The sequence below is a fragment of the Canis lupus genome, chromosome 2 (genome assembly GCF_011100685.1).
Source record: "Canis lupus familiaris isolate Mischka breed German Shepherd chromosome 2, alternate assembly UU_Cfam_GSD_1.0, whole genome shotgun sequence".
Classification (NCBI taxonomy): domain Eukaryota; kingdom Metazoa; phylum Chordata; class Mammalia; order Carnivora; family Canidae; genus Canis; species Canis lupus.
In genome coordinates this window covers 83,538,803-83,563,627 of record NC_049223.1, presented here as the reverse complement: position 1 = coordinate 83,563,627, position 24,825 = coordinate 83,538,803, and the positions used below count along the sequence as shown (strand labels likewise).

The 24,825-nt window shown below is 39.7% G+C and overlaps 1 protein-coding gene across 11 annotated transcripts in view; it reads left to right on the top strand.

The window, feature by feature from the left end:
- The window catches only part of VPS13D (vacuolar protein sorting 13 homolog D), a 236,970-nt gene that overhangs the window by 47,361 nt on the left and 164,784 nt on the right, over positions 1-24,825 (top strand). For all 11 annotated transcript variants that reach the window (XM_038531969.1, XM_038531968.1, XM_038531967.1 and 8 more), the window contains 7 exons: positions 8,343-8,525; positions 12,304-12,526; positions 14,654-14,864; positions 16,937-17,108; positions 17,279-17,391; positions 19,994-20,206; positions 23,407-23,672. In XM_038531969.1, the coding sequence (XP_038387897.1) occupies positions 8,343-8,525; positions 12,304-12,526; positions 14,654-14,864; positions 16,937-17,108; positions 17,279-17,391; positions 19,994-20,206; positions 23,407-23,672 (1,381 nt within the window). The remainder of the gene's footprint in view (positions 1-8,342; positions 8,526-12,303; positions 12,527-14,653; positions 14,865-16,936; positions 17,109-17,278; positions 17,392-19,993; positions 20,207-23,406; positions 23,673-24,825) is intronic.

Here is a 24,825-nt window from a genome sequence, read left to right as displayed (position 1 = left end):
CTCCCATTTTCATTTAGATACATTCAGGTTGCTACACGTGATTGCCTTTCATTTAATTTCACTGTTGTAGTTTATTGCGTGTAACAATAAAATAGATAAAATAGATTTATCCATTTTCCTGTTGAACATTTGGTTGTTTAGAGTGTTTTGCTGTTGTGTACTATGTCTCCTGGTGCACATGTGTTAAGAGTCTCTCTGAGCAGGATTTCTGGGCCGTGGGGTATATGCACGTTTATCTTTAAAAGACCGCGCCAGGGATCCCTGGGTGGCGCAGCGGTTTGGCGCCTGCCTTTGGCCCAGGGCGCGATCCTGGAGACCCGGGATCGAATCCCACGTCGGGCTCCCGGTGCATGGAGCCTGCTTCTCCCTCTGCCTGTGTCTCTGCCTCTCTCTCTCTCTCTCTGTGACTATCATAAAAAAAAAAAAAATAGAAGACCGCGCCAGATTGTTCTCTGAAACCATTATGCACTCCCACTGGCAATGTAGAAGAATTCCTTTTAATTCATATCCTTTTATGAATTAATATTCTTTAGTTATATCTTTATTTTGGGCCAACAGTGGTGTAATGGCATTATTACATTTATGTTCTACCTATGCTTTTTTGTGTTATTTTTACTTATTTTAAAAAGAATTAAAAAAAATTTAATTCCACCTACCTATGCTTTTTAAAAGAAACATAAATTGAAAAAAATTAAAAAAAAGAAACATAAATTGAGGAATAGCATACAGTACATACAGTAATGTACTGTAAAGTGTGTTAATTTTATGCATTCAATTTTGAAAGCCAGCATGTTAACCTTTTTTCATAACCTGTTTTCATTTTGCTTTGCATTTTTCATAGCAATCCTATTTTATAGCTGTATAATCCATCAAGTCAGTTTACTTAACCATTTCCTTGTTTTTTAACATTTAAATTGCTTCCAGTTTTTCATTTTTGTGAGTAATACTTCTATGAATAGCATTGTATGCCTAGGTTTTTTTTTTTTTTCTTCCATTTTTTGAATTATTTTTATAGTATTGAATCTTGTAAATGATATTGTTTGGTCAAAGTGATGAACATTTTTGTGACTCTCAGTTCAATACTTCTTTTTTTTTTTGTTTTTTTTTTTTTTTGTTTTTTTCAGTTCAATACTTCTAATAAATGTTGTCTATTAGGATTAAGTACCCTTAAAATGATTATTTTCACCTATGCAGTTTAAGCAGCAGTTTTACTGTGAGGAATCCCTAGCAGTAGGAAATGAGACAATGTGCGTTACTGTGTAACTGGGCTTAACTTCCTGGGTTAAGTAGAAATTAAACAGGATAGTCTTTGAAGTTTTTGTTATATCGAGTTAAGTAAGACAAGTAGATGGTAAAGGAATGATTTTCTGTTTTGAACAGTGCTAAGTGTGTGAGCTCTAAAGAAAAGCTGATTTTCTCAAGGATCTTTAATCCTAGTTGTTTAAAATACTTAGGTGTAAGATTTTGCATTACTTAGATTTATGGAGAGTGCTAAAGACCTATTTTGCTGATAAAATTGAGGCTATTTTGAAACTTAAAATTGCTTTCTCCTACTATTGTACAGGTGACAGGTAGTATCCTCTACCTGTGACTTGTAGCTGGATTTTTATTCCTGTATTTTCTAGTGTCTGTAAATAATGATCCAGTAGGACTTGACATTTCTTTTTAATCTTGATATTTGAAATTATAAGAGCATCATGTTCCTCGATTGGGCCAAATATTTTTTACCCCAGAAGTGTGATATGGTTTTCCTGTGTCTTCTGCTTTACCTGTTTTTCTTTTATTTGTTAAACTTTTATTCACTGAGCAACTGGGAGTACAGATTTTTGGTGGAGCTAAGATGTATTGCAGTTTTGAAATCTTAGTACAAGAATCTGGAGTCTGGGTGTTGCCAGTATAAGCTGTGTCACCAGCAGCAAGTTATTTTTCTTGCTCAATTCTCTCTCAATTATTGGAGGAAAATGGAGATACAAAAAATAAATATGCTGTACATTCGCTTAACAATATATTAACGATGCTTTGTAGTTTTCAGAGTGCTTTCACATATACGATCTCATTTGATCCTTATGACAACCTTGTTTGTTCATTTCTGTGAATTATTTAGTGAATGTTCATTGACAAATGTTGTGTCATACAGTCTGCCAGGTGCTAGGAACATAATGGAAAGCAAGAAAGACAGGGTCATTGCCCTAATGGAGCTCATGTTTTAGTGAGATGATATAACCCAGGAAAAAATATAATTAGTTATGATTGTAGTCAGTGAGGGAGTGGTGGGCAGGTGTGTTATTGCCATTTTATCAGGGAGGAAACAGTAATTCTTTACTCTGCTTGTCTGGGACTCTAGCTAACTCACAGAGTTAGCTTTGTGCTTTTCCCTTAATGGGGGAACGTGTAACATGTAACTGTTAAGGCTGTTAGAGAAGTAAGAGCTATGTGGTATTAGTGTATTAGTTTTGAGTCTGCCCCTTCATGCACTGAACTTCATAAAATAGAGTCATATGCTACTAGATGATTTCTTCTACGTGCTCCAAGGGTATGGTGCCATTTCGTCCTTACGACAGCTCTTGAAGGTAGGGCCTATGATTCCTCCCGTTTTAGAGATAAGGAAAGTAAGACTCAGAGATCTAACAAGTTACCCAGGCTCACCAGGCTACTGAGTGGCCAGAGTGGGGATTCCCACTCAGGGAGCCAGGCTTCAGAGTTCCCATTCTGAATTCTTACACTAACCTGACGAAATGGTCACAGTCTTTTATTTCTGGAGGTGAGGTTGTGAAGATATCAGATTCCTTCTATTTGTTTGTCTTTCCCTTCTAAGTTTGCTACAGTGAATATGAGTTAATTTTTAATTCTAAAATTTACTCAACAAAGCAAACAGGAAGCAGTCATGGGCTGATAGACAATACCAACAATTCAAGTACAGTTAGAAAGTGAAAAAGGTAGCTAGTTACTGTGTTGCAAATTCTCCTGACTTATGTACTTAACACCAGAAGAAAGAAAAGCTTTTTTTATGTAATAAAGGCTATATTTTTTCTGTTTAGAAAGTAATAAATGTGTTTTAGAGGTTATTTCAAAAAAGTTAATAAAACTATGAAGAAGTAGAAAATTAAAATTGATTCTGTTTTGTAATCTGTATTTTTCACTGATCAATAGATGAGAAACATTTCATTATATTAGTGTATTGTACTTTTGGTCCTCTTTATTATGGTATAATTTATAGTAAAATTAAGCAATTTTAAGAGTACAGTTCAGTGAGTTTTAGCAATTGTATAGTCTTGTAAGCATAGTCACATCCAGATTTTTAGAACATTTCTGTTATCTACAAAGTTTCCTTGTTTCCCCAGGCAGTCTCCTAATCCTTGTGTCCTGGCAGCCATTGGTTTGCTTTCCATCAGAATAGTTTTGCCTTTCTTTCTTTCTTTCTTTCTTTCTTTCTTTCTTTCTTTCTTTCTTTCTTTCTTTCTTTCTTTCTTCCCTTTCTTTTTTTATTTTTTATTTTTTTTATTTTATTTTACTTATTAATGATAGGTACACAGTGAGAGAGAGAGAGAGAGGCAGAGACACAGGCAGAGGGAGAAGCAGGCTCCATGCACTGGGAACCCGATGTGGGATTTGATCCCGGGTCTCCAGGATCGCGCCCTGGGCCAAACAAAGGCAGGTGCTAAACTGCTGCGCCACCCAGGGATCCCTTCCCTTCCCTTCCCTTCCCTTCCCTTCCCTTCCCTTCCCTTCCCTTCCCTCCCCTCCCCTCCCCTCCCCTCCCCTCCCCTCCTCTGTAAGTGAAATCGTACAGCGTAGCTCTGTCTGGCTTTTTTCACTTAGCGTAATGCTCTTGAGATCCATCCGTGGATGCATACTGCAATAGCAATGTGATTTCTTTTTATTGCCAAGTAGTATTCATTCATTGAATGTAATACAGTTTGTTATCCATTCACCCACTTTATATCCATTTAGGTAGTTTCAAGTTTTTGGCTATTATGAATAACACTACTGTGAACATTTGCATTGAAATCTTTGTGTGGATGTACGTTTTCATTTCTCTTAAATAAATACCTAAGAGAGGAATTGCTGCATTACATGGTAACTGTGTGGTTAACATTATAAGGAACTGTCTTCAGAATTCTTTTGGCTAAGAGGTCCCTGGCTGGCTCACTTGGTATGACATATGACTCTTGATCTCCACATTTTGAGTTCGAGCCCCACATTTGGGCATGGAGCCTCCTTAAAAAAAAAAAAAAAATCATTAAAAAAAAGTTTAAAAAATAATTATTTTTGCTTTTCTAGATTCTTTGCTCTTTCATGGATTTTAGAATCAGCTTGTCAGTGTCTACAGTAAAGTCTGTTGAAATTTAGATTGGGATTGTGTTGAATCTGTAGGTCAGCTTTTAGAGAAATGACATCTTCATACTATCCGTTTGTCTTTTTTTTTTTTTTTTTTAAAGATTTAATTTATTTACCCACGAGAGACACACACAGAGAGAGAGAGGCAGAGACACAGACAGAGGAGAAGTAGGCCCCATGCAGGGAGCCCGATGCGGGACTCGATCCCGGGACTCCAGGAAGGCAGGCGCCAAACTGCTGAGCCATCCAGGGATCCCCTCCGTTTGTCTTTTGAGTATGGCATATTTCTCCATTTATTTAGGTCCTTAGTTTCCCTCAGCAGTGTTTGTAGCTTTGAGTTTACTGGTCTTATGTATCTTTTATTAAATTGATCCCTAGATCTTTTATATTTTTGATACTGTTATAAGTGATATTTCAAGTTTCAATTTCCAGTTTTCTGTAGACTGTATATAGAAATGCAGTTGATTTTTATACACTGACCTTGCACCCTGCAACTTTGCTAGATATACTTACCACTTCCAGCTGCTTTTTGGAGGTTCTTTAGGATTTTTTTACATAAATGATAATGTTGTCTGTGAACTTTACTTTTTCCTTTTCAATCTGTATGCCTTTCGTCTCTTTTTCTTCCTTCACTACACTTCCAGTACAATGTTAAATAGAAGGAGTGACAGCAGACATCCTCGCCTGTTTCCAATCGTAGGGGAAAAGAATTCAGTTATTTTAGGGTTGGCAAACTATGGCCCATGAGAATATACATATATATATATATATATACACTCATAAAGTTTTATTGGAATACAGCCATGTTTACTTACCTATGTACTATCTGTGGATATTTACACAGTTTTCTTGATTTGTTACAGATTTTTGTATCTGTGTTCCTGAGGAATATTAGTTTGTAGTGTTCGGGAATAGAAAATAATGCCTTTTCTGGTTTTGGTAACCAGGCAGTGCTATCCTTGTGGAATGAACTGGAAGTGTGCCCTTTTCTATTTTGAGAAAATTTCTGTAGAATTGATACTATTTCTTTGTGTATTGTGGATACAAGCCCTTTGATATATGTGTTGTGAATATTTTCTCCCAGTCTTTGGCTTTCCCCCCACTTTCCTAACACTATTCTTTGAAAAGCAGAAGTTTTTCATTTTGATGAAGTCCAATTTTTTTCTCTCACAATGTTTGTCTCTTGTCAAAGAAATTTTTGTCTACCATAAGGTGGCGAAAATTTTCTCTTCTGTTCTCTATTAGAAGCTTTTTTGAGTTGATTATTTTTAGTTTTTTTAAAAGATTATTTATTTATTTATTTATTCATGAGAGACACACAGAGAGAGGCAGAGACACAGGCAGAGGGAGAAGCAGGCTCCTTACAGGGAGCTTGATGTGGGACTCGATCCCAGGACCCTGGGATCACTCCCTGAGCTGAAGGGCAGACGCTCAACCGCTGAGCTACCCAGGCATCCCTGAGCTAATTATTTTTAAAGATTTTTAAAGTAATCTCTGCACCCAACCTGGGGCTTGAACTCACGACCCTGAGATCAAGAATTGCATGTTTTACTGACTGAGCCATCCAGCTACCCCTTGAGTTAATTTTTGTATATTTTGTGAAGTGAGGGCTGAGTTTTTTTTTTTTTTTTTTTTTTCCATATATATAGCTAGCCTGTTCCATTTCCCATTGTATTATCTTGGCACTTCTATTGAGAAGCAATCAACCATATAGGCATGTGTGTCTTTTTTTCACTTTCTATTCTGTTCTACTGATTTATATTTAATTATGTGTCAGTACCATCTTGTCTTAACCATTGCCGCTTCATAGTGTGTCTTGAAATCCTAGCGTAGGTCCTCCAACTTTGTTCTTTTTCAAAGTTGTTTTGGCTACTTCAGGACCTTTGTTTTTCCATACAAATTTTAGAATCAGCTTGTCTTTCTACAATAAAATCTGCTGGGATTTTTATTTTGATTACATTGAATCTATGTGTCTGGAGAATCAACATCTTAATAATAATACTGAGTCTTTGGTCCTCAGCTATGGCATATCTCTCCATTTAGTTAGGTCTTCAGTTCCTCTCAGTATTGTGTTGTAGTTTTGGTTATACTGGTCTTACACATCTTTTGTTAAATTGATCCCCTAGGTATTTGAAATTTTGATGCTATTATAAATGATACCAATTTTTAAAAATTTCAATGTCCAATTTTTTATTCAAAGTATAAGAAATATAACTTTCATATATTGACACGTTGACCTCTTATCCTTCAATCTTGCTAAACTTAGCCTAATTCCTTTTGATTCATTAGGGTTTTCTACATAGATGATTATGAATCATCTAATCATAATAAGGGATTGAATAAGGGAGTTGAATAAGGGAGTTACATGTTTTCCTCTCCAACCTATAAGTCTTTTTGCACAGACTAGGACTTCAGCATAATGTTGAATAGAAGTGGTGAGAGGGGTTGCCCTTGCTTTGTTCCTTATCTTAGGGAGAAAACATTCTATAAATATGATGCTAGCTGTAGATCGTTTGTGCATTTGTTGTTTAAGGACTCTGTCCATTCATCTAAATTGTCAGTTTGAAAATAAATAAATAAATAAATAAATAGTCAATTGATTGGCATAAAGTTGTTCATAGGTTCCCTTATCTTTTCAATATTTGTAAATTCTGGGGGTGCCTGAGTGGCTCAGTCGGTTAAGCATCTATCTGCCTTGGGGATTGAGCCCCCATATCAGGCTCCCTGCTAACCCGGGAGTCTCTTCCTCCCTTTCCCTCTGCCTGCTCCCACTCACTCGTGCTCTCTTCCTCTCTCTCTTAAATGAATAAATAAAATCTTCAAAACAAAATTTTGTAAGTTCTTTTGTAGCAATGTCCTGCAATCCTTCCTGATAGTGACAATTTTTGTTTTCTTCGTATTTTCTTCTTCTTCTTTTTTTTTTTTTTTTAAAGATTTTCTTTATTCATGACAGACAGAGAGAGAGAGAGAGAGGGAGAGGCAGAGACACAAGCAGAGGGAGAAGCAGGCTCCGTGCAGGGAGCCGGACATGGGACTCGATCCTGGGTGTCCAAGATCACACCCTGGGCTGAAGGCGGCGCTAAACCGCTGGGCCACCAGGGCTGCTCTTCTTCATATTTTCTTGATTCATATAGCTGGAGGTTTGTCTGTTTTATCAGTCTTTTCAAATAATTAACTTATTGAGGCTTGTATTATGACTGAGGCATATTCTCAATGAGTATGCCATGTACACTTGGAAAGAATGTATATTCTGTAGTTCTTGGGTATTGTATTAATGTTTGATTTTTAAAAATTATCTGTTTTCTAAATAACTGATTTCTGCTTTATATTTTTTTCCCTTTTACTTACTCAGGTTCATTTTGCTTTTCCTTTTTCTAGCTTCTTACAATAGAAGCTTTTTGATCACTGATTTAATCTTTATTCATGTATATTATAAAACACTTATTTAATATAAATTCTTCATTAAGTATTGTTTTAAGTGTGTCCCACAAATTTGAATATGTTACATTTTCTTTATCAGGCCAAAATATTTTTCTTTTCTTTTTTTTTTTTTTAAGATTTATTTATTTGTTATAGACCGAGAGAGAGAGAGAGAGAGAGAGAGAGAGAGAGAGGCAGAGACACAGGGGGAGGGAGAAGCTCCATGCTGGGAGCCCGATGCGGGACTTGATCCTGGGACTCTAGGATCACGCCCTGGGCCAAAGGCAGGAGCTAAACCGCTGAGCTACCCAGGGATCCCCCCAAAATATTTTTCTATTTCTCTTGTGATTTCTTTTTTGAACCTTGGGTTATCAAGAAGTGTAGAGTCTACTTTCCAAATAATTGGGGTTTTCCATTATCTTGTTACCGATTTCTAATGTGACTCCATATTGCTCATGGACTATACTCTGATTTTAATTGTTTTGGAATTATGAATTCATGGAACTTTGGGGAACTGGAGGCTTTTTGATTATAAAATTAGGGCATTGATTGAGTCTCTGAGTCCATTCTTCTTCCTGTTTCAGGTGAGAGATCAAGCCCAGCGCTGTTCACGGGTTCTCTTGGACATTGAGGCGGGTGCTCCTGTTCTCCTTATCCCCGAAAGTTCCAGATCAAATAATCTGATTGTAGCAAACTTGGGGAAGTTGAAAGTTAAGAACAAGTTTCTCTTTGCTGGTTTTCCTGGGACATTTTCCTTACAAGATAAGGTGAGCAATCCGTATCCATTACCTTTTCAGTCCAACTAGTATTTGAGCGTCATTTGAAGATTTCGTATGTTGTCATAAGATGACTTGTAACTGCTGTTACTTTTGTGGTATATGTGACTTGAACAATTTTTTTTTGACATTTTGTTTGACATTTAAATTAACCTTTTAATAGAAATAGTGAAAATTATAACCTTCACCAATTGTATGCAAGCAAACCAATGGGACCAACCTGTCTGTATGATGCTTTTCTCACAGGCTGACCTTATAAGTGATCAACTTTTTACATGACCTGCCTGTTTTCAGAGGATGGGATTTGGCCCATGGTTTATCTGAACCTGTTCAAGAATATCTTCCTAATAACACCTTATACAGTATTTGGCTTTACAATTTAAAGCTACTTTAGCACTTAACTATTTCTTAGGACAGTATTTAGAGGTAACTGGGCTGAAGATTGTTGCTTTCATTTTACATTCATGTAGTAAAACCCAGACTTGGTACCAGAGTTGGTCTAATGAGCCCCTCCCACCCATTTCCACAGTCCAGGAGACTACTGCTGCTGGAACTTGGGAGGGGGTCTTGTTCTAGGTGTGCATTTTAACGGAACCTTGCTGGTTTCCATGGCAGCTTTGTAGTATATTTGCTTATTAAGAACAAATTCATGTTAGCTTGTCAGAAAAGCACTGAAATTCCTAGCTGGTTATGCCCATCTTTAGTCTGATAGCTAATCAATAGTGAGAGAACCTTTGAAAGAGGAGGTACACAAGATTTCATTATGAGATCTTAGGACTGGCAATAATAGCGATAAATAACCAATATTCATTGGATGCTTCTCATACATAAACCAGTGATAAGCTCTTTACATATTTGTCTAGTTTTTCCTCCTTAGCAACCCTGAGGGGGTATCTAGTTTTATTAATCCCATTTTTTGAGCTAAAGATATTGAGACTTAGATAGGGTGAATCATTCCTTTTGGATAATTCAGGTAGTCACAAGTACAGCGTGGGCCTCAGACTTGGTGTGTCTGCCTTCCATATGCTCTAACTGTGATACACTTTTACCTCCCGCTATTAGGTTTAGATCTGTGTGGGGAGAATTAACTGGGGAAGGCTGTCCCTGTGATGTGCCTTACTGACCCTGGCCTGTGTAGCTGTAGCTCTTTCGAATTTTCTAAAGGGTGTGGCTGAGTTCATTAAAATAATTAGAGGGAAGAACTCCAGCTCTGCTGCCATCACTGCCCACTGCCACTCCAGCTCTGCTGCCATCACTGCCCAAGGAGGAGTGAATCTCTCCTTTGGAGCTGTCTTTTGAGCCCACAGTAAGTTCTTTAGTAGGATATCTTTGTGGTAAATCTTTGTTTTGAGGACTAAATTTTTTAGGAAGAGATCTGCTAGAACCAGGATGGGTGATCAGGTTGGAATAGCACCGTCGTTTCTCTGCCCTTCCTAAAAAGGTGAAGGGCTGATGCTCTGTATTGGTTTTATCTATACATGGGCTCATGAGCTAACTCGGAAGTTGGCCTCTAAAGAATTGCAGAATATTTGAAGAAATTTTTGCATATGAGTTTCTGTTTTGTTAAATAAGCCAAATAACAGCACATAGTCTGTAGCATTTTAATGAAAGACTTTTCCTGTATTTGTTTTTGAGGATTTGATTTTAAGTGGCAGTGCATACAAGGATCGCTTTTTCTTCAAGGTATAATAGACTTTTTGCCTTCTGGCTATTCTCAAAAACCTTATGGGATTCATCAGACAATTCACATTCATATGCTTTAAAAAGAAAACTTTAAAAACTAACTCTTTAAGTACCACATTATTTGGGAAAGCCTGCTTATCACTTTTTTGTCCCTTTGATGAGTCACTTCCTTCCCTTGTAGAGAAGGCTTTCTTAAGGACCAATAAAGGAATTTTTTCTTTTTTTGGCTCTAGGCAGTAATTTCTTGATGATCTGATTCCCTTAAATCCCAGGAAAACTTTATTTTGTTACATGCCAGTGATTGTTCTGGAGAATTCCATAAGGGCCGCTTGGAGTGTGTAGCTTGGTAAAGTCTTTGTAATCAGATAAACATGTCTGTGGAGCTTACCTCTCTGCAGGGGCACAGTCAGGCTTAGTTGATCTAGGCCAAGATGAAGAATCACTTTCTTCACCAAAAATCACTTTGCATTTACATTTTCCCTTTGATGTATTTGCATGTGTGAGGTTTGTTTAATATGTATTCCAGTGGTTAAAGAACAGGAAATACTCCTGAAATCAAAGCTTGCAGAGGGGTTATTTGCCTTTGAGTTCCACTATTCCAGTGTGTTTGGGATTGTTTTACACAAATCCATGTCTTAATGAGTGCAGGCTTGGATTTTTTACATATGCTTTCCTTTCATTCTTCTCAACCACAGCTTACGTTTAAACCATAATTTCTAAGTCAGCCTTTCAAAAGCTTTGAGTTAATCTCCTCAAGCCATTGATTTATTTAAACCAACTACAGAGAGGATGTAAAGATGAATCAAGTGAAAGACCAACAACTACTCTCTAGAATTTAAATAAACTAAGCAAAGGGGAAGGTTTTTAATGTCGAAGTATCTAAATAAGAGCAGTTACCTAGCAATTTGCCTTCCAAAAAAAAAAAAATGCGGAAAGTAAGAACTGTCCCCCCCCCCCCCCCCCCATTACTTGTAAATCACTGTACTCCAGGTACTGGGAAGAACAGTATTACCATTTCTTTTTCAAATGCTGAGACAAATCAACATTTAGGACAGTACTAGCAGGAAACCCATTCTTCCTCTTACCCCCCAACATGCCTGTGAAAGTGGGTCAGTGGTGCAGAAGCCCTGCAAATACATAACATGGAGGCATGGGTGAAATTTATTTATTTTTTTATTTTTTTATGGGTGAAGTTTAAAAGTCAATTAATGAATCATTCTGGTGACAAAGATTTACCCCATTAGCAATGAACTGAAGGTACTAAATATGTAAGAAAAGTGTGTAGTGTTTTCAATAGAACTGCAGAATTTTTTTTTTTAAGATTTTATTTATTTATTCATGAGAGACACAGAGAGAGAGAGAGGCAGAGACACAGGCGGAGGGGAAGCAGGCTCCATGCAGGGAGCCCGACGTAGGACTTGATCCCAGGACTTCAGGATCATGCCCTGGGCCCAAAGGCAGGCGCTAAACCGCTGAGCCACCCAAGGATCCCTAGAACTGCAGAATTTATGTTATTCTGTATTTGCCCTTAATTTTTATGCCCTTGAACAGAAACATAATAGGAATAGTCAGCCTCCTGTGCTTTTCCATTTTGTTTTCATTTGCAGTTACTTAAAGAGATGAGAAATGTAAACCCAGAAGAAGTGACTTCTAGGAAGTATAGACACAGTACCATGACTTGATTCTGTTGGAACCATATTGTTACAGATACATTTTCTTAGAATAATAAGCCCCTCCCTTCCAGCAAAGCAACAACCTATATCCTATGGCCCAGAGGTCTGCTTTTGCTGTGTTTGACCTAGACTAAACCACCAATAGCATCTTAAGCCAACAGATAATATATTCCTGCAAGATCGCTGTAGTTTTCAACAGGTGTTGAATTAAAAGTCACATCTCTGCAAATAATTACATGTGACAGGAAATGTCATGATTCCGTTACCCTTTTGTTTATGGAATTTGGGAGGCTTGGGAAGTACCAAGTACCATAGAGTCTTTGAAGAGTCTAAGGACTGGGTTAGGACTTGCAGGAGAGTAAAGATGCAGTCACCTCCATTCTGCCTTCTAGTTTTATTTTATTTCTTCCCAGGAATCTGTGCCTTCAGCTTCCCCAACGGGTACCCCCAAACACAGTATGAGGAAAATGACAAGCACAGAGGACCCGAAGGGAACGCGTTCTGAGGGGCTGTTCATGATGCCTCCTGTTGGAATGAGTCCAGGCAGCCTGAGGAGTGAGTTTGTGCCAAGTACCTCGACCAAGCAGCAAGGGCAGCAAGCCACGCCCTCTGCTAGCCAGGTTTCCAGTAGTCCAGGTAAAAGAGGAGAAAGGTGGGGAGTTCATGAGACTGGTGGGTGCCTCGGGGGGATGCATCAGAGCGGTAGTGAGTCTTTAGTGATAGTCTGATTTTGATATTGCTTTTAGAAAGCTTAAGAATCTTAGCATGTTGATTTTAGCAGTGGGTGACTTCTAAAGTCCAGTTAAATGAGCAAGACACAGTGTGAATAAAGGGATTTAGATGGTCTCTTAGGACTTTTTCCTTTAGGTGAAGGCCGTTGCCCCAAGATAGAGTTAATATAAGTAGAATGATTCCTGCATCCTTAGACATATCCTTGCAAGTTTCTGTCTAGACACTATCCTTTTTCTACTTAATTATTGTTCTGTATAACTCTAAAAAAAAAAAATCAAAGAACTTTTAAGAAATATTAGTGTGAATTAGGTCACAATAGAGATACTATAAGTAACAATTTTGCAAAGACAGGAAGCATCCAGTTATTGGTGTTCTTTAAGCATTAGTCATTCCAGATAAGAACCTGATTTTAGCCTTTTGGGTTTTTAAAAATTTAATTAAGTTTAATTTTTAATTTTATTTTAATTCCAGTGTGTTAACAGTGTTATATTAGTTTCATGTGTACAATACAGTGATTCAGCACTTCATAATCACCCTGTGCTCATCAGGACAAGTGTTCTCCTTAATCCTCATCACCATTTCACCTATCCCCCTACCACCTCCCTCCTGATAACCATCAGTTTGTTCTCTGTAGTTAAAAATCTGGTTTTTGGCTTATCTCTCTCCCTCTCTCTTTTTTCCTTTGCTTGTTTGTTTTGTTTCTTAAATTCCACATATGAGTAAAATCATATGGTATTTGTTTTTCTCTGCTTGACATTTCATTTAGCATAGTAACCTCTAGCTGCATCCATGTCATTGTAGATGGCAAGATTTCATTCTTTTCTATGGCTGAATAATGTTCCATTGTATTTACAATTTTATATTAGAATATAAGCTTCATAGGGGGAAAGATATTTGTATGTTTTATTCACTGCTGTATCCTAGAATAGTGTCCTGGACTTTAGAAAAATAGCTGGCAGAGAGGAGGTGTTTTAAGAATATTTGTACAGATGAATTTTAAGTCTGAAGAACTGATATATTTAGTGTGGGCTGAATGCTGGTGTTGTAATTTGGCTATCCTGTGTATGAGCATGCTGTTAGACATTGGCTCTGCCGCTCTGTGGAGGAGATGAGAGAGGCACTACGTGGGCCCCTACATTATGGCCAGAGTGAGATGTTACAGGAAGGATGGCATGGTGCAGGAGGAAAGAACAGAGAGGCCCTAGCTGAGATCAAGAGGGGAGGGTGATGCTGTAGGTAAGGCTGTTCAGATAGCAAAGGACTTGGCAGTTTTGGGGAGACAGAGGCCCGTGAGTGAGGCTTCAGGAGCAGGGTGGAGAATGGCTTGAGATAAAGTTGGAAAAGTAGGCAGTGGGCTTATGCAGGGTTTTATAGGGGTTTAGGGGGAGTTTTACAGAAACAACTTTGGATTAAGCATAATCATTAAAGCGTAGAAGGAAGAGAATGTTATGGCCTCATTTATTTTTTTAAGGATTACACAGGTATTTTGTGGGCAGTACGGTTTTGTGAGGGCCAGATGGGAATACGTAGGTATATTGGAAGGGAATTTCTGGTGGGCCAGGAGGGAATGATGGTGGTTTGGATGAGATCAGTAGTAGCGGAAATGATTACATATTTGTTCAGGAAAAGAGTTTTGTTGCTGGAAAACTTTATAAGCCTTTGGGTTACATCATCTCTACATGAGACCCCTGTAGGATATTCTTGGGAGGGATGGCTGTCAAACCATTTTGGTCATAAATCCTTTAGGTTCAGCTCATATCTGAGGACAGTAGTGAGACACTGAAGGGATGTGGCACAGTATGTGTGTGGCATAGAAGAGGAGCAGACAGGAAGTGTCTAGCACGGGAGCATCGCAGAGGGAGGCCTTGGTGCCAGAGTGGAGACTTTTGGATACTCAGATTTTTGAAGCAGGCAGTTCTGAACGTTTTCCAAAGACAGAATGAACTTTGTTTAGCTTTTTAGTTTTGTTCGGGGTCATTCCTTTTTGGGTCTTACTTTCTTCATTCTCTCTCTTTCCTTGGGTCCATGTAGAAGATCATGTCTGCCTGCTGGATTGCATTGTTGTGGATCTGCAAGACATGGATATCTTTGCTGCAGAGAGACGTCCACGAGAGTATTCTAAGGCCTCTGATGACAGCAGTGGAGATCTGATATTCCCTTCCTATTTCGTGCGTCAGACGGGAGGGAGTCTTCTAACTGAGCCTTGTCGGCTGAAATTGCAGGTGGAAAGGAATTTGGACAAGTGAGTGGTTTATGTCTGGATAGGTGTCTATCTTAGGTAGAATCTTAATAACTTGGAAATCAGTGCTGTGAAGGTAAGTCTGGAAGAGAATGGGTGTTCTGTTATTTTTTCTAGGTAGCAATGTTTATTGAGTCCCAACTGTGTGCTAGACATGAAGGCTACTATGATGGGAAGAAAACCTTATGTCTTTTTGGAGCTTACATTTTGATGATACAGGGATATAAGAAGGCAAATTAGAAAGTGATTCTAATTTAGAGTTTCAGTGTTATAAACTCTGTTACAGGATTGCCCCTTGGGAAACAAAGACCAACGGGCATGACGGTAGACGCAGGGAGGTGGTGATGGCATTGGGGGGGGCGTATTTTGGAAGAGGTGACAATTGGATTCTATGTTTCAAGCACAATAGATTCTGGACCTGGTGTTGCTACATATGCTGGAGCTCCATTTAATCAGAGTAACTATTGAGATGCAGCTTTGCCCACCTTGCTCTATTAAGCAATCTGAAAGTACTCCATAAAGGCTAATGAACTGACTCTAATTTACTTTTTCATTGGCCTCAAACACAGGACACCCATTTTGCAGGTTTAGAGCATTGCTGCAGTTGTCATTACTTCTGTGGGATCATCTGGGAAATGTCTCGAAAAGAAATAATCCCAGACCCCACCTGAGACCACCAGAACCTGACTCTCAAGGCCCAGGCTCGGGTCATGTGAGCAAGGGCCCTTGGTGGTACTTATGTTGGCCCAGCCCATACACAGTGTGTAATGTCTGTCCATTTGGGACATTAATTTTGGAGAAAGCAGCAATGCTTGCGTTTCAACTATAGCCAGAGGCGGGATGTGGCTGTCGAGTAATGAAAGAGGTTCTCATTTGCAGCATTTTGACAAGCAGTCTCCTTATTTGTGGGGAGTGTAGTTTTAATCCCTCTTTGGCCACTCCCTTCGCGGTTCTTGGGTTTGGGTGAGCCATTTAATGCCACCTTTTTGTTTCTCTCTGGATTAACGACACTGTGTTGCTGCTCTCTCTGGGATTTTTGCATTTCATTCTTGTTATTCGAGTGCTCCCTGGCTGGCACTCAGTTATGCTTGGCATGGGCTCTCTCTAGCTTCACTGGCCTAGCAGTCTTAGGAGGAGCTTCGTTCTTTAGAAATGGAACACTTTGTTGTCTTTTCAAGTAATGCTTTCCCCTTCAAAAAATGTGCTTTGTTACCCTGATACTGTAAACTTGACTGGCTTCGCTTCCATCAGTTTTGATGTGCAGGTGATTATACTGTTAGCCCTGATAGGCGATGATAACTCAGTATGAGGTACCCTCTCACCACAGAAACAGGAAGCCGAGAGGGCACTGGGTAGTCCTGCCCAGCCTTTCTTTGTGCCTTGCATCACTGTTCTTTCTTTACTTGATCATATATAGGTTTTTCTCTGCAGACAAAATAATTTTTTTTATAGTCCTCTTCTACTTTCAATCCCAGTCCTCTACTGTACATACTCAGAATGTGGTGTCTGCAGGATCCATGTTGCCCCCTTCACCCCAAGAGGGTGAGGGAAGAGCTCTTCAGTGTTGGGATGAAGTATACCACCCCCTGACCCGAACGTCTCAACCGTACTCTTGCCCATCTCGGCAGAGACCAGTAACAGATTCAGATTTTATCCTGATGCCTCATCTGGATTCAGCATGAAACTCTGGTGTCTGTCTTTAGTTATCATGAAATCTGAAGAGTTAAATGAAGAGGTTGCCATTTCTTTATTGCCCTCCCAATTGTAGTGTTTAAGCTCTTTCTGAGTCTCATGAGATTTTTCTTTATTAATAGATTATTTAGCTAGCTCAGATTTGGGGACTTCATAAGTACATATTTTCAGAGAAAGGGGGCTTTTGGTAGCTGAAGCATGATGCTCAGTTGTGCTGTTGTGCTTCATTTGGAGCCACATGAACTTTTTATTATTGGAAGTTAGAAATGAACTGATTGATAATGTAGGGGTACATTTTAGCTCTTTCTTACATTTGGGTGTGAGCTTTGTCAGTGTTAAATTCCCGACTTATTTGCCAAAGTGACTTATTTTTCTTTTCTCAGAGAAATAAGTCATACTGTGCCAGACATATCTATCCATGGCAATCTCTCCTCAGTCCACTGCTCCCTGGATTTGTACAAATACAAGCTGATCCGTGGTTTATTGGAGAACAACCTTGGAGAGCCCATAGAGGAATTTATGCGGCCTTACGATTTACAAGACCCAAGAATTCACGTGAGTGAGACCTCGTGCTATCCTGTAACTCTTAACTCTTGCAGTCACTGCCAATGGCCACCTCGCTCATGGGTCCTTCCAGCTCATCTGCGGAGAGAAGGTAGAGCAGCAAACAGATTAACATCTTGACCTATGAACCGCCTTCTCAGCTTGGCATTTTCATTTTGCAGACTATTCTAAGTGGAGAAGTGTACACGTGCATGTGCTTCCTCATCGATATGGTGAATGTAAGTCTGGAGCTGAAAGATCCAAAAGGAAAAGAAAGTCCTGGTTCCTTAGCCAGGTATGGCTTTAATGGTACTATTTTACTCCTCGTGACGGGCATCACAGTAACAGTATTGCCAACGGTACACATATTTTGCTTTAGCATAGAGCAGAGGTTGCAGATTGGTGGTTTGTGGCTAGAGGTGGTCTACACAGTGCTTTTTGGTTGGCTAACACAGTGCTTTTTAAAAGTTTACATTCGCTGCTTTATCAGTAAAGATAGGTTGTTAGGATGTTTCAGTGACCTCTGTACCTGGTGCCGAAACTAATGGATTTGAAAGAGCTGCAGAAATAATATGAAACTTCAGTTTCCTAAGAATTGACTGGTGTTCGGTCGTGTTTTTTGTTGTTGTTGTTGTTGTTTTTTAAAAGATTTTTTTCATCCATTCATGAAATACAGAGAGGGAGAGAGAGGCAGAGACACAGGCAGAGGGAGAAGCAGGCTCCCTGCAGGGACCCCGACGCGGGACCCAATCCCGGGTCTCCAGGATCATGCCCCGGGCGGACAGCAGGCGCCAAACCGCTGAGCCACCCGGGCTGCCCTGTTGTTTTTTTAATGTCAGCACTGTTTAAAAAATTGTATAGTTGACACACAAGGTTATGTTAGTTTAACATGTACAACAATGATTCATCTTCTCTGTACATTATGCTGTGCTCATCACAAGTGCAGCTGCCACCTATCAACGTAGGACATTATTACAATACCATAACTATATTCCTTGTGTTGTACTCTTGATCCCTGTGACGTCTTCACTCCCAAACTGGAAACCTGTACCTCCTACATCCCTTCACCTCTTCCCCTCCCTGCCCCAAATTGACCAGTATTTTAAAAGTATTGAGCTCTAGAACCAGGTATGGAAAGCTTGTAAAGCTGCTAATGGTATCTGTAGAATACAACTTTGATGGAATGCCGTATTTGTATAAACACTAGGAGAGACAAAAGAGCCACCGCAGTTGTACTTCAGTTGCAAGGAGAGGGGGAGACATTCCAAATAGCCTAGGGTGTAGTGAAGTGTAAGGCTTCAATGGAAAAAGTTGTATTACAGTACATTCCTAATGTAATCTTGCTGCCATGCTAAGTCATCAGCAGCTTATAAAATAATACTAAATAAAAGCTGCCACAGGGGACAAAAAGTAGGTGCCAGACATGCAGACAGCAGTGATTTGGAAAAAATGAAGACTTTTTTCCTGATGTGTCCACTGTGGTCCTCAGGCTGCTCTGCTACACAGTCGCTGTGGCTGGCTGAGCAGCCAGTGTCCTGATGTGCCAGCGAGAAAAGCAAGAGCCCTGGAGGGATCCCGAATACTTAAATGTGCCGCAAACCTTGTGGCTTTAGAAGAGGTCCCACAAAGTGCAGAGGATTCAGAAGTACAGGCTCTGGTGTGTCTGCCATAGGGGAGACCCAGAGCTGATTGGTGAGCGGCGATGATGACTGCTTCCCTTGCCAACATTTAAAAGTTGGGGACTTCACGTAAAGAGTTTGGATTTCAGCCTCTTTTGAGAAGTTGAAGGCTTTGACAATACTGGGCCTGTGTTTTCACTTGGAAGCATTGGGAAACCGAGGAGCAACTTGGGCTGCCTTCATATAGGGCATGTTTTGCCTGTTGATTCACTTAGTGTGTCACTTGCATGGTCTGGCTGGACCAAGAATTTGTGATTATTGATGGGGAGTCTTTGAGACTGCATTGTGTTTCACACTTGAGCATCTTTTCATTTTGATGTTTTGACAACCATATGAGGTTGGGTGGATGTGACTTCTATCTTTCAGATGGAATTTTTATCTAGCCTAAGATGATATGCTAGAAAAGTGGTTCAGTATTTGAAAACAGGACTTCCAGTCTAGAGATTTCCCTACTGAAACACTCTTTTTTTTTTTCTTCTTATCTTCCCCTTGAGAATCCATCCTGGCCTATATCTAACTCAGTCGAATAAATCATGGTATAATGAGCCCTGGGTCCCACATTGTCTTGTGAGCCAGTGGTTTTTTTTCTGATAATTGGGTATGCCCATAGTTTATTTATTTATTTATTTATTTTTTACAAAATGAAGTAATTCTGTATGGAATATCATGATGGTACTGAATAAATTATGTATTGCACATTGTAGCTTTCTCTGTCATTAAAAAAAGGGGGTGGGCATTAAATGCACTTTCTCTTGGTGGATCAGTTGCATTATTTCTCTGTATGAAGAGTAGTATTTGTTTTGGTGGTTTCCAGGAAGCTATCGTGGTTATATAAAACTTTGGCAGACTTTGGAGAGAGAATCCTGCAGGCATGCTAGGAATCGACAGATGAAGGGTCTAAAGGGACCCTGACATCCCTCAGGGATTGTTACATGTTTATAGCCTTCCCAGACTTGAGATGAGAAACAAGAATGCTAATGCACCCAGAGCATACTAGACAATGTTACTCCTCATGGAGTTCTTGTGGACAAGATCATCTTCCTGGAAATGAAAAGTAAGAGATAGGGCACAATGACACTGAATCCTTTGTGAGGAGTCTGTTAACAAAATCAATGAAAGTTATTCTTCATAAAACTCAGGTACATGTAGGATTTTGTTCTGTTGTCTCGAATTTAGATAATTTTGAAAACAGAGTTTAATACCATGTCTCCCTTTTAGATTCGACTTCAAGAAATGTAAACTGCTCTATGAAAGCTTTTCCAACCAAACCAAGTCCATTAACTTGGTTTCCCATTCCATGATGGCTTTTGACACCCGCTATGCTGGGCAGAAGGCCAGTCCTGGCACGACAAACGTATTCAGCTGTATTTTTCAGCCTTCCAGGAACAGCAGCACCACCCAAGGATCCATTCAGATCGAACTGCATTTCAGGTAGTGGATCCAGATCCTGACTCTTGCCTTTCTTTATCAGAAAAACTTCCTATTGTGGTCAGTGGGCCAATGCTGTATCAGCTTTGAAACGTCACGGGACTGAGGAATCACTGAACAGATCATAGAAAATGGCTCACCAATGCAGCTCATAGTGTATTAACTTTGCATTACTATCACCATGCAGTTGCAGTAATTGGCCAAAAGATGTCTCTGTTGCCTTAAAAAAAAAAGTTGAGAGCCCAGAATCTTAAAAAAAACCTCCCTTGTAGTCTGTTCTAATAGGAAAACTGAATTGAGAAAAGAAGAAATTATTCTAGTTTAAGGGGAAAGAAGACTTTTGGTCTATGGAAATTATAGGCAGGAAGGTGGTTTTGCCTTGCATTATTGTTTTATCTGTGCAAGTCTTACCCACTTTTCCATTTAAAAGGGCTTTAGCCTCTTTGGACTAGATTATGTTTTTCTGCCTAGTATTATGCTAGGCAGTGATGTGTGTAGAATGAATGTATGTTTTGGGGTCGTACAGATCTGGGCTCAAAACCTTCATCTAACACTTTCTAGCTGTGCGCCCTAGGACAAGTTCAAGCACTTTGAGCTGCAGTTTTGTCCTCTATAAGATAGAGGAGGATGACCATACCCACCTCAAAGGGTGGAGGCAGTAATTAAACAAGTAATTCTGGCCTGCTGCTTGGCACAGGTGGCAGGTCTTATTATTATTATTATACTGATGTAGCTGGTGTTAATTTTATCATATACTACTGGCAGATTTTATGGCTAAGTGAGGATAGGCCTGAAAACTGAAAAATAAGGTTTGAGCTAAAATCCTCCAATGCAAATCCAAAAGGAGACCTTTGGAAGTAATGTTAGTTCTATTCTATTAGTGCTTAAGGTTTATCAGCTATGCTGTAAATACAAATTAGTAAATAAAGGGGCTGGGAACAGCTTCATGGGAAAAAAAAGATCATTGAGATTATTCTTGTATTCATATGCTTCAATGTACTTGACATTTCAATGTGCTGTGCAGTGGGTTCTCAGGGTTGAGATTTCTTTTAGGGAGAGGTCATGGTCACTTTCCATATGCTTTTAGGAAGTCTAGCAAAGTAGACAGACTTTTGCCTGAACTTTTTGGATGTTCAGAAATGGAAGTGCTCATTGCCTCTTACTAATTAAGCCTTTGCAGGAGCCAGGCATTGTCCCTACCTTTATACCGAAATTCTCCTGGCAAAGTGGGTGACATTTGCCCCATCTTACAGGTGCAGCAGTAGAAGCTAGGAGGGCATTGAGTACCCCCTTCAAGGTCACATGGTGAGTGAGTGAAGGGATCAGGGCTCACACTGGGGCCGCTGATCGCAGTGCCCATGCCCCTTCTGGTAGTCATCAGGTGTGGCCACTGCATGTCTGGTGATCTGACTGACCTTGGTCAGATGCTAAGCTGGCTGTGATTTGTGGTTCTTTGGTTTAAGGATAATTATCTGATCAGGAGCCTTCCATATATTTGGCCCTTCTGCAGAAACAATTTTTGGGGGGATTTGCTATGTTATTATTGATATAGTGACCTAATCTGTCAGCTAGTTGTCACACCAATCATATTTTTAATACACAAGGAGCCTTGAAATGTTACTCTGTTTATATACCAAAGGTGTATAATTTCTTGGAGTCAAATAGTAAAGTCTTACCTTGGCTCTTGTGAACAGAGGTACTATTGTGAGTGAAAGGGGGTTAACATGTTCTCTTGATTGGAACTTTTGAACGCTTTCTGTGTCTCAAGAAGAATTGCTCTTCTGTTGGGATTTTGTGTGTCAAATATAAATCACTTCACAGTGTTTAAAGGCTTGAAATATTTTCCAGAAAAGGGTATCAGACATACTTTGACTTTTCAGTTAGTGCATAACTCTGACGATCTATGTTCGAAATGGGGTGGAAAAATTTTACTGAGGGCAACATTTTTTCTCTATTACAAAAGAGTAAAGTGTTTCTGTGAAAAATGCTGTGTTTGTGTGAGGGAGACATGCTTCGTTTATGCCCTTTTTCTAGAGGCAGTGAGCCAGGTTTAGGAGAAACAAGAGACTAGAGATGCCAGACTTAAAAACATCTCAGAATCAGCTTTTCCTGAATAGGAACCCCTTTTAGGGGAGGTAACCATATATGAATAGTAGCTGGAGCTCCAGAGTCACTTTTGGGCTCACAGAACAAAGTTCAACCCAGAAAACTGTAGAAAGGTGTCCCAAGCCCACTTTCCCTTCTGCTCTACCCATCTCTGCCTACTCATAATCTGGTAGGCCGCACCAGGGTTTGAGACTAGGTTTGGGGTCCTCCTTGGGCTTTCACCTCAAATAGAGAATTTGGAGTAATACTATAAAACCAGTATTGTCTGTCTCTCTCCCCCAGCTCTACTTCCAAGGTGCTTGGGTTTATGCCCACATATAAATATCATCTTATTTTTCTTCCTTCTCAGACTAAAAGATCTGGGCTCTCTGGTCAGGTCCAGCTGGAGAATTAGTACTAGTATGTACATTTGGTGTTGGTAAAGAAGTGATCCCAGATATCAGAGAGAGAATGTTTCACTGATCTTCTTGAAATAGCCTGTAGGGAAGGCAACCGACATTTACCAAACAAAAGCCTGTTACATGCCTGGTGCTTTACTTTTTGCAGTGTTTGTATTTGCAAAATGTTCATTTTCTAAGTGAGCAGACAGGCTCAGAGAAGGTAGGTGGCTTACGCAGGATAACACAACTTGTGACTGGATTTAAGCCTGTGCTCTTTCTACTGCACCAGGTTTTCTCAGCCTCAGCAATGTTGGTGTTTTAGGTTAGACAGTTCCTTGTTGTGGGGCTGTCCTGTTCATTGCGGGATGTTTAGTAGCATCCCTGGCCTCTGCCCACGAGATGCCCATAGCAAACCATGCCCCCACCCCATGTTGTGACTGTCACATGTGTCTCCAGACGTTGCCAAAAGTCTCCTGGGGAACAAAATCATCCCTGGTTGTGAACTGCTGCATGTCACTATACTGCTTTCTTATAGCATAAAAATATGATTAGCTTTTGAAAACACACATTGAATATCTTATTAAATCAGTGTTCAGAGTTTATTGATACTCAGAGTGGTCAATTTAAAAAATTGTGGAAAAACACCTGTCTGTGCAAGTTAGTAAAATACTTTTCTCCTTTCCTGTCTTATTTTTTAAAATATCTTTTTCCTTGCAGATCTACAAAGGATTCCTCGTGTTTTACAGTAGTCCTCAACAATCTGCGAGTGTTCCTCATATTTGACTGGCTGCTGCTAGTCCATGATTTTCTTCACACTCCCAGTGATATTAAGAAACAGACTAATGTTACTCCTTCTCGCCACCGTAACTCTAGCAGCGAATCTGCTGTAGTCCCCAAAACTGTGAAAAGTGGAGTAGTTACCAAGCGGTCTTCTCTTCCCGTGTCCTCTGAAAGGCACCTTGAAGTCAAGGTCAATGTAACAGGTGAGCATATGTAGATGTGAGACATTGAGTCTCGGTCTGAATGTTAGGACTGATATGTGTCTTATTAGGATGACTCTTCTATCATCTCTGTATTTTCGTGTGAGCACTTAAACATTTGCATACAGACCAACGGACCAGCAAGTGTCACAGTTCTTGATCTCCATTTTCTGGTGTGAACTGCTGGCTCACACTCAAGGCTGCAGGGCTCTGGGTCCTCCGCTCTGCTTGCCCATGGCACATGCCCAGCTTGAGCACCGTCTGGCCAGTGGTCTTTTCCCTCAGTGTTAAATCTGGCTTCAATTTTCTGTTTGATCTATAGGGCTCCAACAGATATGCTTTACTGAGTTTTGGCAAATCTGATGTGTGAAGATCTCAGTGTTAAAGTTAAATAAGTGGGGGGATTATTTTTTTCTTTACAGAAAGAATATGTTCTTTATAAACAGATTTACTGTAGTTTTTGTTAACTAGCAAACTCTCCTAGTATATCTGTATATATTTGTGTATCTATTGTGTTTGTGATATACCCCAACTACTGCTCAGTGGTTTGGAAGAAGCTGGCTAGCACAGTGCACTTTAAATGGATTTGCTTTCAAAAATTAGACTAAAAAAAAAAAAAAGTTCAGCCTAAACATGGTTTTTGATGAAAATGAAAAGGAAATATGCCACGTACAGGTGAGTATAAAACTGTCTGCATTTAGTAATTTCAAAAAAATCTACTTTAAATTAGTATATGTTCTTTGTAAACAACTTAAACAGCTATGCAGATGTGTCGTGCCTTCCACTGCCCGACTAACATTAGTATGTGAATCTACTTCCTGGGATTTTAAAATTTTATTTATTCATGAGAGAGAGAGAGAGAGAGAGAGAGAGAGAGGCAGAGACACAGGCAGAGGGAGAAGCAGGCTCCTCTCAGGGAGCCCATTGTGGGACTTGATCCCTGAACTCCAGGATCATACCCTGAGCTGAAAGCAGAGGTCAACCGCTGAGCCATCCAGGTGTCTCTTTCTGGGGATTTTAAAACAGGTCATTGCTTGGAGAAGGGATGCTTTCCTGGGCTTCTGAATATCTCATAGGCCCCCAGGAGACGTAGCTTAAAAATACATACATTCTAAAGAGAGAAGAGAAACAGCATGCCAGTCTTTTCTGTGTGTAC